General features: G+C 35.3%; 1 protein-coding gene across 1 annotated transcript in view; it reads right to left on the bottom strand.

The window, feature by feature from the left end:
* LOC124643384 (serine protease filzig) overlaps positions 1-7,923 on the bottom strand; it is a 33,885-nt gene extending 25,962 nt beyond the window's left edge. Inside the window, exon 1 of the mRNA XM_047182363.1 lies at positions 7,788-7,923. Within this exon, the coding sequence (XP_047038319.1) occupies positions 7,788-7,923 (136 nt within the window). The remainder of the gene's footprint in view (positions 1-7,787) is intronic.
* Positions 7,924-13,284: the final 5,361 nt, after the last annotated feature.

Raw genomic sequence — 13,284 nt, 5'->3', positions numbered from 1 at the left:
AGCTTTGCAACAGTGAAAGAATATTTCAAATAAGTTCAAGTATAAAATCCTCTTTATAACATTATTTTGGATACAAATTAAACTTGGCAACTTAGCATTTTTTGATGCAATGTATTATATAGTTTTAAGTTGTATATAAAAGTTTATTTTTAATTTTTAAAATTAATGTAAATATGATGATGGCACTAAAAATACTGTTACGGATTTAAAAAAAAAAAAAAAAAAAAACATCCATCTAATATTTACGTAGCTATTACTTATGTCTAATGAGTTCATAATAATTAAGCCTTTTTAGCCATCTGTAGGAGTAAGTAATTTCCTCAGAATGCAAGTGAAACCGCGGGAGTTATCATACCATCACAAAGTTCTAACATAATCTTCCTTTCATTACAAAATTGTTCTACTAAAACGAATCAACATACAAAAAGAATTTCACTTTCAAAATGTAACTATATTAATGTTATCCAAAATGTTTTTGAGGTCAGAATACAGTTAAAAAACATGGTCGAAATACCTCGGTTATCTGATCGCCCGTATTTAGCTGTGACTCATGCGTTTAACGATTCATCTGTAATGAGTTAACTGCCCTTTCGTATCCCTGGTTAAGGATTTTGGTTAGGTAACCTTAATTTATGAGCCTTAAAATTCAATGAGAAATTGAGAAAGTTGTCATCGTTTATATCGTTAATCTTTTTGAGTTTATGACGGCTTGGATTTTCAAAATCGGTAGATGAAGTGTGGTATATTTATTGGCTTGCATTTTAGGGGTAGTCGCTTAGACTACTGAGCGTTTTCAGATATAGTTTTACTGTTAGATAGGCACTTCATTCCTAAATACCATACTCTTCCCGGGTGACATGGGCTATAGTTTATCCAGCTACGGGAAGTATTTCCCCTGACCCTGGTGGAACCGCGAGAAATAGAAAGTGACTAATATAAGTGTGATAATTATGATAAAGTTGTAGGTATATTAAAGATAATGGGCTATTTTTATTTGTTGGTTTTCACTTCTCAAAGGTTCCCAAATTACACGTAACAATAGAACACAAAATTATCAAGATAATAAATAATATAATAAGTATGTAATGAGCTTTGATCTCACAAGGGCTTATTCACACGGCATTGTTAATTTCATTGTTAAATAAAATTAACGGTATTATAGGTACCTATCTTTATGCTGAAGAGAAATCGTAAAACTAAGAATGAAAAAATAAACATAGTTTATGTGTTATCAACTTAACAGACTTTCAAGTTTTTGAAAAAATAACATGAGTCTACATTTTTATATTCAGTATCTGTTAGAAGAAGTTGATATGGTAAGAAAGAATGTTACTTGTGAGATGACGGCAGATAGAAGAGTATGGAAGAAGAAAACATGCTGCGCCGACCCCAAATAAAATTGGAACAAGGGCAGGAGGATGATGAGTATGATGATGTTTCTCGCGGTTTCACTCGTTTCCGTAACCGGATAAAATATAGCCTACTAGCTTCCGCCCGCCGCGCATCTAGTTCGGTTATATCGCGTTTCCAAGAGAACTCTTCAAAAGTCCGGGATAAAAACCATCCTATGTTCTTTCTCAAGGTCAACTCAATCTCTGTACCAAAATTTTATTAAAATCAGTTCAGTGGTTAGACGTGAAAGCGTAACAGACAGACAGACAGAGTTACTTTCGCATTTATAATATTAGTAGGGATGTCGCCCTAGGATAGTGTAGCTTTTCCAGCAGTGAAATTATTGTGTAAATTGATTCCATAGTTTCGGAGCCTTTAGAATACAAACTAAAAATACTATAGACCATCCCCGGGTGACATAGGCACAATTTAACCGACTACGGAAAGTCGCTTTTCGGCTTAGAGTTAAGCAAACGAGAGCAGGCTTTTTACCACCAACGTTGACGTTGAGAAAATACTGCAAGTACTACTTTTTTTTCCAGAAACAAGCCCACTAGTTCCATAAAAAGTAAAAGAAATGCATCGTGCGATACACGAAACAGGAAATCTTTAAAGTTTTAAAGTAAAGGTCGTAGCACACATGAACGGCACGGTACGGCACGGCACAGCTGTACCTAGTAGCTGCAAGCTCGCTGTCACCCTGCTGTTGGTTTTTTTTTTATATTCACGTTATAAAATATTTTATATGAGATACGATTCACGGCTAGTTTCATGGCTACTGATAATGTCTCTGATAGCCTATCAGACACTTATCGGACAGGTAAACTATAACTTTTGTAGATAGCAATATTGAGCAGAAATTATAATCACCCTGTATGTGACATATAACATTAACTGTCGGATAACCTACTAACACTTTATCGCTAACAAACAAACCGAGCTTTAAGGGTCAAATACAAATGACAATTTAATGACGCTACATATTTTTCCTTACATTTTATGTCATGAAATTCCATATAGTAACATCAGATTTCACAACTTATGAAAACTTATTCACTCACTTGCAACTACGTCCTGCCGTTTATGTATGCCATGACCATTATTCGATCTCGACTCGAATTAATCAACATGATTGCGTCCGAAAAAGTAGCCCCATTAGAGTTGTACGCACCGATACCAGTTTCGGTAACTGACCGGGTTTTCGGTTACGCGGGCCGAATAGTGATGGGACATACGATAAAAAACGCGTGGTGTGTACAATTTTTTTTTCTCTAGGTACTTGGTATTTTTTTTGTGTCATAGACATTTTTTCTTCTATTTCAAATAGACCTAGGTCAGGGTATGAAAATTTAAGATAGTTGCACGGTTCGAAGGAGTTGGTCTCGTGGAGACGAACCGGCAAGAAACTTGCCTTGTTTGCTCGTTTTAGTATTTCTGATCTTAAAAAATATGCTTGACTTAACTTTTGTTCCCACAACAATGTATGTTAAGCAAAACTTGGCACGGCCACTCTGTAGATGGGTGGCCATGTATGTCATGACGAGTTTTTCCTTATTTCGGAAGGCACGTTAAGTTTCTGGGTCCGAGTTATCTGTACATCTTTAGCAGTCGTTTTAGTGGTAAAGTAGTAGTCATAAAGTCTGACAACCAGTCTTCCCAACGGGTATCGTGTTGCCCGGGTAACTGGGTTAAGGAGGTCGGATAGGCAGTCGCTCCTTGTAAAACACTGGTACTCAGCTGCATCAGGTTAGACTGGAAGCCGACCCCAACATAGTTGGGAAAAGGCTAGGCAGATGATGAGGAATCATAACGATCAGGTGTCGGTCGAGTAAGAAGTTTGATTAAATTCATGATTACCTGAAGTTTCTCTAAGCTTTCACGATAAAATTGCTGAAGCGATTTGCATGAAAATTGGAATGGAAATATATGGTATTTTAGATACTATTATAGAACTTGTTTCTGGTTGTTTAAAGTATATCAGGATGTGGGAAAACAGCTAGTTCTTACTATACCAATATTACTTACTACATTTATAAATGCGAAAGTAACCCGGCACTCATACGTACATTTGGTACACAAGTAGTTAAGACTATAAGAAAGAACATAAGCCAGTTTTTATCCGAATGCGGGAAGTAGTTACCTCATAACACGAGTAAAAATACGAGAAACAGTTTATATTATGACATAAACCGTCTTACCACAAAAACTTTTTAACGTCAGTTTAAGACTTGTCTAAAAAAATGTCAAATTATGACGTTGACATATGGTTCATTTTGGAGCCACATTTTTTTTAGACAAGTGTTAAACAGTGGTTAAAGTTTTTGTAGTAAGGCCAAAAAAGTTTAACATTTTTACTTAAAGAGTAAGTACTTTACTTTCTTAACCACAACTAAGTTAACCATTTCTAATGACCACATGAGACCACATACAAACATGTTTAACTATGGTTTAAAGGCTTAAGCACATGATCGGTTAAACGGTAAATTTTAACCGCAACACAGTTTAACGTCTGCGGTTTAGCTAAATGGTTGTTTTGTGTGATTTTTCTTAGAAGCTGTTAGGGAAATATATTTTTTTGTGATTCAGATTAAATTATACTTTTAATTAGGTGCGATATTTTTTTTGGGCGAATTATTGGTGTACGTAATTAGCTGGACTTTTCAAATCGACTACAAAACAGGGAGATGCTCTCAATTCTTTATCTTATGATTTAACTAAGTTAAGATACAGTTAAGTAACCATTTTCATGGTTTGAATATTTTTTAAGATGATGTAGAATGTTCAAAATTCTATATCTAACAGTAGAGTTATATTATGGTACTTTATGCCATCTTCTAATTATTTTCTTCTTAAAACCATACTCATTTTAACTACTTTATATAGGATGTATGCAGTGATTGTACATTATTCGTGCAAAGGGTAGATATGCCAATAGAAATAACTATAAAATGGTATTTTTTAATGATTTTATGGTCAACATAATGTATTTTCTATGCGTATGTTAAGCAATTCTAGGAATCTGTGTACCTAATTTGACAAGAACTTCTTTTATATGGTCAAATCGTCTATCATAAACTCAACGGTCCACAGATATTATAAATTCGTCCATTATTTAAAATAATGTACACAATAACTTGCCTTAACTTAAACGCCCCAAGAAAGTGCATAAATATTAATTACTAGCTGTTGCCCGCAACTTCGTCTGCGTGGGCAATATAGAATAGTCAAAATACTACTTATCCCGTAGGTGCATTCTTTCACGTGACAGTATAATTAGGATTAGCACTTAGCAGTCGCATAGATTCATTGATCAAGGTTGTGTTGTGGATGTGACCATTTATCTAAACAAAAGAAGTAAAGTTTGTGACGTTGTGAATATCTCTGGATCTAGTCAGCCAATTTGGAAAATTATTACGTATGGTGCGTAAGTAATTTTCAGGAAACAGTTATAATCTATGTCTATATGCTTTGAGTCTGACAAAGCTGTCATTTGTACATTTTCTGCAGCTGCTGCGACTAATCAGAAGCCAGAAAGTCTGTCAGTTTCACCATGGATATCGTCTTGTGTAGTGAGACTGGATTGAAGATAGGTAGATAGGTAGTCGCTCCAAGCAAAATATTGGTACTCAAACAGATTCGGTGACTGGAAGGCAAAACACTTGTATGACGGGGATTTTTTGTGCACTTACTCACTATGGTAAGGCTGACCCCACATTAGGCGTGCGCGATCCTCGGGCGTGTGAGTAGCGCGGGCGTCGCGAGCACGCTGCATGAACGTCGCGTTTTGCTGCCCTGCGGCATGTGTGAAGAGTCCAAGCGACGCGCTCGCAGCGAGCACGCGGCGCTCGAGTTGCGTTCTTACCCCTTCGCCCGCTATCCCCGCCGCCCGCTAAACGCCTTAGCAGTTAAACGTCAAGGAGAGCGGCGCGTGCGCGCCGCGAGCGCGCTGTAGGTAAATGCCGCAGGGCAGCAAAACGCGACGCTCACGCAGCGCGCTCGCGACGCACGCGCGGCGCCCGCGCTACTCACACGCCCGAGGATCGCGCACGCCTAATGTGGGGGAGGCCTAAGCCGGGACTCCACCGAAATGTTTGCATTAGTTCACGAATAGGCAAAATGTACGTATCTGTGAGAGTCCACTTCATGTGTTCGTACTTGAAACCTGCAGTTTTGCCAAGATTTTCAAAATGTACGCTTGCAATTTGTCATTTCTTGGTGGAGCCAGCAAATCGAAAGAAACATAAGTGTTGTATACTGTGCGTCACTACCGCACACCGGGAAAATTTCGCTCTTGCGGAGGACGTTTATATACCATATTTTGTGTCACACAGGACGACAGTAAGTATCCACCGAAACACTTTCAAAGATCTGATGAACGAACAAATCAGACCTGACTTGGTCACCTGGGGCCAATCAGAGCTCTATGAAGCGATCATATGCTTTGGCTCCTACTGTTATTGTGGTTTCTGAAAATTTATTCACCTCATTCAACGATGAATGTAATTCTGATGGTACTATTAAGAACACTTGCTTAGCGCAGAAGCTGACGTTGGCCGGTTGACTCTTTTGACTTCTCGAATAGGATACCATTGGTTTTTGTGCAATGCACACCTGCAATGCATGCTGGATTAGGATAGGATACAGGTGGATAGGATTTGCAACAGAAAACAATTCTGTCTTTGTGATTGAATGACATCAAACGTAGTTTTATATAAAAGGTGTTTTTTTAGACTTGGCTCGGGTCTTACTGAGACTGTTTGTAATCGTGACCAGTGTATTTGCGATCAGAAGTTGAAAGTAAGCATGTCTCTGGTATGCGACGCGCAATTTGTACGTTTTCAGACGCATAAAGCATTTTACGTGTGTATGGTATTAAATCGAGAAAGCTCCCATTTCTTATCTGCACTTTGTATCTGGGCTTGTTCTTAAAGCTACAGAATCCTACATTACCTACCTACCTACCTCACGCTTAGCAGCGCTTGCGAGAGACAGATCCTCCTTTCTTCTAGGATTAAGTTTACATATTTTGCATCAGAAAAAATAATTAAGGTCTACTTAATACTACTCACTCAAAGTAATTTGTTTTAAGGCCACCACATTAGTGGAAGATAAGCTAAACTATGTTTATGAAAAAAGCCTGATATGAACTCCATCTGTAACTTTAAATGATAATTAATTGTTATACTAAAGTCATCATTTTTGACATAATGTTCAAAAAATAATTTAGATGGCACCGTTTTAAATTTGGCTGAGAACTATTAATTTTCCTTTCATCAAGGTAATAATTATAATTGGATTTTGATGTGGCACGGCAAACTGACAAACACTATTGAAATGTCTATCGAATAATTACACTACGTGTTAAAATATGGTGAATTACGGAAAATACACAACTCCATCTGTTGGAATAATAATCCTCTATAAAGAATGTATGGTAATTTATTGTCATTTACCACCTCGCTCCTTTGGCAAATTTTATGTATTTTATTTAACACAGATTACCACAGATGGAGCTACTTTAACCTTGGCTAAACAAAATTTTCATTTTTTTTTTCTTCCGAAGTTACTTATGAAGGTGTCATTTTCTGTGTAAAGGTTAATAATAGGCCGATCAACTAATATAAGTACAACATTCAAATGTACAGTTTTGACAAACAGATTGCGTGTCGTAATATTTTACGTCTTGAATTCACAAATTAATCATATCTTTTGATAGAGTGAATCGATTTCGATGAAACAAAAACTAAGTAATACCCCAAGTTACGTAGAATTTTTGTATATAAGCATTGTCTGCATTGAATTCGTAGATTTTACGTGAATCCCGAACAAACAAACAGATAAACAGACAAACAGACAAAAATGACAAAAATGATGGAAATGGGTTCTGTTAGTTATCCTTTAACATGCTGGCTATTTTTTTTGTCAATTTCTTCAATGTACAAAAATTACTTTTCTACAGATTTATTATATGTATAGATTAAAGATGGCTAGTCTATGCCTAGAGTAATAGTGACATATTTCCCACAGCCGGTCACAACTTTCGCGCCAACAACTGGTATTCTATGTTGTCTATGGACTTTTTATCATCACCATGATGTAGAGGTTCTATTGTTTTTTTTTTATCGCGTTCGTTTGTTTGAATTTAGAACTGTGTGAATGGTCATCGACTGAGTTTTTTTTTTTTTTTATTTGGGTCAATCAATGTGTGTTTTTGGGCTTTTGAGTCACTGTTTTCAAGTAAGAGTATTTTGTGTTGAAAATAAGTGATTAAAATAAGGGTTAAGATAACGATTATAATTATTTGATACCTACATACTGAAAAAATGTTTTAAAATGACATAGGTAGATAAACTTCAGTGTATTTCGTAATTGGGTAGTACTTTAATTAAACTTACCTCGATCATAGTCTTCACCCTTACAAGTTAAGGGCAAATTGTCCAAAACGGTCAATATCACTAAAATTGAAAACAACATTTTCACATCACTACGGCGCAAAGATTTCCCAAAATTAAACCACTTTCGAACTGTCATTTTGACGTTTAAATTCGCGCCAAAAAATCGAAGCTTAAATTTTGACGTTCGACTTTTTAATCACATTCACATTTTTTTTTGTAACAAATCCTAGTCTTTTCAGCGGCATCGACAAGTTCTCGGCATGTTTTTCGTAATATTTATTTTTATTTTGTCGAGACGTCTGTTCGTGGTTACGACTGCGAACCTACTAGCCAACTGACCAACTTTACTCTGTAAAATAAGAAACATACATATTACCACGTAGAACTTACTGTGAGAAAGTCCCATCTTACTTTCACTTGACAACCTGCAACCAAACCTATCTCTCACACATAAGAACGAAAATACACCAGCAGATGTGACGAGAAGGAACTCGGTCAAATTAACAAGCGACTTGCTAAACAAGTGAACGGTGAAATGAGAAATTGTGAGAGACAGACATATGTAAGAGCGAGACAGAGAAACATTTCTTTTTATAGTTCTACTGGTGAAACTTGGAACTTTACAATGCTCATCAGTTTGGTATTTGTCAAAGGAAAAGATAAAGGCAGATTCTATCTGGGTTCCTTTGTCATCTTTTGAAAAGATAAGGAGTGAGAGTGATTGTGGAGCCCGTATCTTATTTGATAAAATACTTTTAAGCATCTATGGTCGGTCATAGAATTAAGGACATTTGAAGTTAGAAGTAGGTATCTATAATATTGATTTTAAAACTATAAGTCAAATTCTATAAAAATACGTCAAAATATTCAAATTTTTAAAAACAAATAAGACATGTTTATGATACATACACAACACTATACAAAATATTTATAATGGACGAATCTATGAATCACAATTACAGGACACTAAAAAATAATCTACAATAGTTAGTCAGAATAATTTTTAGGGTCGCGTTAAAATGTTAGCAAAAACTTACAAAAACTAATGACATTTCTAATACCTATTACAAAATATCACCAGTTCAGAGTTTATGTAGTTGAAAACTTAACGAGTTAGACCCCATATCACTTCTTCTAACATATCTTCCAAATGACATAATTATATGAAAAAAGTTCTCGTTTAACTAGAACTTAGAACAACTACAACTGCTTTAGATCACACGCAACTGGTTTTTTTTTTATAAAATGTAAGACTATCCTACTTCCTACTAATATTTATTATAAACGCGAAAGTTTGTAAGTTGTGTGTATGTTTGGCACTGGTTTACGCAAAAACTACTGTATGGATTTTGATGAAACTTGGTGGTAATATAGCTTATATCGGGTGTGTCGTTCATAATCACATTAAATGAAATGCGTTAATATACTGGTTAATATATGTCGATTAACACCAAAAAAAAAGAAAAATACGTGAAAATAAAAAAATGCATTTTTCAAACAAAGTAAATAGAATAAAAATGTGCGAAAATTAGAACACCATATAGAAGTCAGTCATTACAAACAACTGAAATTCTCCCTTGAAAACTGACAGCTGTCAACTGATCAAAACATTCGATACTCCTAACTTTATCTCTGCTTTACACATGATGTTGTAAATTATGAAAACGAAAAATGAGTCCTGTGGCTAAACCACTGAATGGATTCTGTTATTTTTTTTACAATTCGCTATATATAATATAATATAATATTGTCGGGACACCTTTTCACACACGGTCGGTTAGCCCCATGGTAAGTTATTAATTAACTTGTGTTATGGGTGCTAACACAACTGATAAACTACATATAGCTACATATATACATATTTATAAATACATCATAACACCCAGACCACGGCCAACAAGCATGCTCATCACACAAATGTCGACCGAACCGGGAATCGAACCCGGGACCTCAGGTTCGGCGGTCCGGCATGATGACCATTGCGCCATCGAGGTCGTCAAAATGTCATGAAGTACATGTGATAGAATTTAATGTGATTATGAACGACACACCCGATATATCAGAATAATATGTAATACTACTTTTTATCCATGTGCTGGAAGTAGTTCTCTTAAGACTCGATTGAAACGACAGGCGGTCGCTGGCGTTACATAATAATGTATTTATGTATAGAAGAAAAAATAAAATAACTGTTAATGTGATTATTGGTGATCAGATTGGTGATTTAGATAAGTAGCAATTTAGTTTAAAGGTTGACACAGATTTCAAGATCGTCAAGACTAGCCTAATACAACGCCCTCAATATGGGATAAAGTTTAAACTTTATAGTTCTGAAAAGTTCTTATTATCGACTTCCAAAAAAAACTGCCTGACACTTATTTTTGCCATCTAGTTTCGTAGTATCTGAATATCTGATATATTTTTATGTTATCTTTCAATAGAAAACCTAGCAAAAATAAAATAAATTAATGTCTTTTTTATACAAATTCAAAGCAAGCTAGTTTTGAAGGCAATAAAATTTTTCATAAAACTTTTCAGTTTGAAACAAACTTAGATGTAAATGTTGCATTCTGCATACAAATATATCGATAAGACCGACTTAATGAACCCCTCATTAACTGTAAAGAGAGAGATAGATATGGTGTATATCTATACCTAAGACGCCTGAAAGAGATCACGGTACTTCTATAGATGCAGCTTTAAGTGCGAAAGATGGTCTCTTAATTCCATAGATTTACAAAACTTTGATAAATCGGCAATGCTCAACAGATAACTATATATACCTACCTAGTATGGGTCCAAAAAACGAACAATCTAGGAACCTCTAGCGGCATTTTAAGAATGTACACAAGTTTTAAAAACAAAACTTGAAAAATATTTTCGAAATATATCACACCATAAATACGTAGGTATTTTAAAGCTGAGAAAAAGTAACTCAATAATATAAAACTCTGAAAACCACAACAAAATCGGTTGAGCCAAACATGAGATAATCGCACACATACACGTCAAACTGAAAACCTCTTTTCTTGAAGTCGGTTAAAAATCCCTATCTGTGGATATTGTAAATCTGTGGTCAATACCAAATGATTGTTAATGAGTTCAATGCAATGCAAACGGTAGAATAATCGTGTTGTAGCCAATGAATATATTCCTACTTTATCTTAGATCAGTTAAGAATGAAGTAATAACGGAATACTTCTTTTATTTTTACGCTTGAAGTAATATGGGCTCGGTTAAATCACTTTCGTTGGCGTGAACGATGATTTTTTAAAGCTTTTCGCTGTGATTAGCCGGAATAGCTATTTGTAAGATTAAAATAACTCTTTACAATTTGGAATACTAGTTATTTTGATAACGTCGGCACACACTACGAGCTTTTAGTTGACCGATGGTTTGATCAGGCTCATAAATCAGTACGAAGATAAATGTAATGATAAGTTAGAGCGCAGATTACAAAGAACAGGTATCCTGCAGTTATTGGGCCAACTAAAAAAAAATATAGGAATTACGATTAGGTACCTTCAAAATAAACTTTGAGACAGTCATAATCTGGTAATAATGTAGTGTATAGCGTGAAGGAAAACATTGTGAAAACCTTATATACTGTACATAGATACCATCTCAATAAGCATAATATAAAAATAGGCATAAAAATCACCACGCTTGTTCAAGGTGGATTTTATTTCAAACTACAATATTAAAATCCTCTTGTGCGGCCCTAGCTCATAAAGAACAAAAAGGTTTAAAAAATAACAAAACACCAATGATTTTTACTGTTTGTTTTTTCTACGGCATTGATTGGTTCCATACTTCTTTGACAATTTTCCTTGAGGTTTACGTATCATCTTCCGAGCCCCTCCTTTTATAAAAATATCGATATTTCCGTAACATTTAAAGCGACTCAGCTGACTCACCAAGCGTTACTCATTCTACTTAATATATAATATCTTTATCGACTTTCATTTTCTTGATTAAAGTGTGTCAAATCAATGGTTTAACATTTTTGTCGTAAGATATCGATGCGTGGTTTTACTTAGTTTAATGCACATCACTAGTTTCCTTGACGGTTAGACTTTCGCTTAGAGGTCACGTCTAGGTGATTAGAGATGTCCAGCAGTGATATCGAAAGACCTTTTGTTGCAACGTAAGGGGCTAAGTCGATAGTGTGATCCTTTTGTTACAACTCTTTGCTTTTGGTAGTGATTGTAAGGCGTTCGTTATATTAACAGTTACTACTACTAGGTACAATTATTTCTGTCTTAAAGTTTTTTTTAACGACACTTGAAACTGTCAACCACATAAATACAAACTAAAACCGATTTTCACTTATTTAAAAACCACAAAAAAAACGCCGCGGAAATCCGTTAAACTGCAATTTAAATTCATTTTACTTTACAAAACATACAACAGGAACGGCAATATTTTACAAAGACGTCACTTGGAAATACAAACATCGATAAATTACGCGCACATCACTAGCTATCATCGATAAAGTATTCGACACAGCCTGGCACAATAGAAAGTTTATTTGTGTACGTTATTTACGGAGCATCGGTAAAAAAAGCAAATAATTGTACTTACAAACTTTTTTTTTTGTTTACTCACGAGAAAGGATTTTTGAAGCCGGTTTTAAGCAAACTTTAGACTAAACAGTCGGCCGATAGTTGGCCCATCCATCTCTCGAGCCTTTTCCGAACTATGTTGGGGTCGGTTACCAATCTAATCGGATGCAGCAGAGTACCAGTGTTTTACAAGGAGCGACTGCTTATCTGATCTCCTCAACCCAGTTATCCGGGCAACCCATTACCCCTTGGTAAGACTGGTTCTTGCTACCCGTAAAGATTGCCAAATATGGTTGGTAATAGTTGGTACTTTTTGGTTTTAACGAAAGTCTTGATTCCAATCAAAATTTTTTATCGTTCTGATGTCGGCTAAATACCTGACGTATATAATGTGAATACTACCATTTATCTTCATACTAATTTAAGAGCCCAAGCAAACTATCGGCCGACTAAAAGTTTGCGGTGTGTTGGAGCGCTTAAATTGGAGTGTACAAAAAACTTTTTTTTGTACCTCTAATGTAACCGTTTGAGTATTAACGAGTATATATTTATACATATTTGAGTTATCCATTGTAATTAAAGATGTGGTTGATTTCTGATACAAACACATGATTTTTTGAAAGTGCCGTTTTTAACTTGGAGTACATCATTTGTAACCACAATTATAATATCTAACTGTTTCTTGATTTTATTTGTGTTAATTTAAAGGAAACCCCTGTGTAGATGTAAGAGGAACAATAAATAAAAAATAAAAAAACCATCCAAGTGCGTGTCGAACTCGTGCACGAAGGATTCCGTACCGTTTATTTATAAACAGACAAAGTACCTAATGTTTTTTTTATGGGAGCTCGTATCCACGTACATAATAATTTTGTAAATAGGTTCCAAAGAAGGCATCTAGTAACGTTTCTCGTCCCCCGAACACCCGCATT

This window comes from Helicoverpa zea, chromosome 27, assembly GCF_022581195.2.
Source record: "Helicoverpa zea isolate HzStark_Cry1AcR chromosome 27, ilHelZeax1.1, whole genome shotgun sequence".
In the NCBI taxonomy this organism is placed as follows: Eukaryota; Metazoa; Arthropoda; class Insecta; order Lepidoptera; family Noctuidae; genus Helicoverpa; species Helicoverpa zea.
Note: the sequence above shows the minus strand (reverse complement) of the source record. Positions and strands in the feature narration are given on the sequence as shown.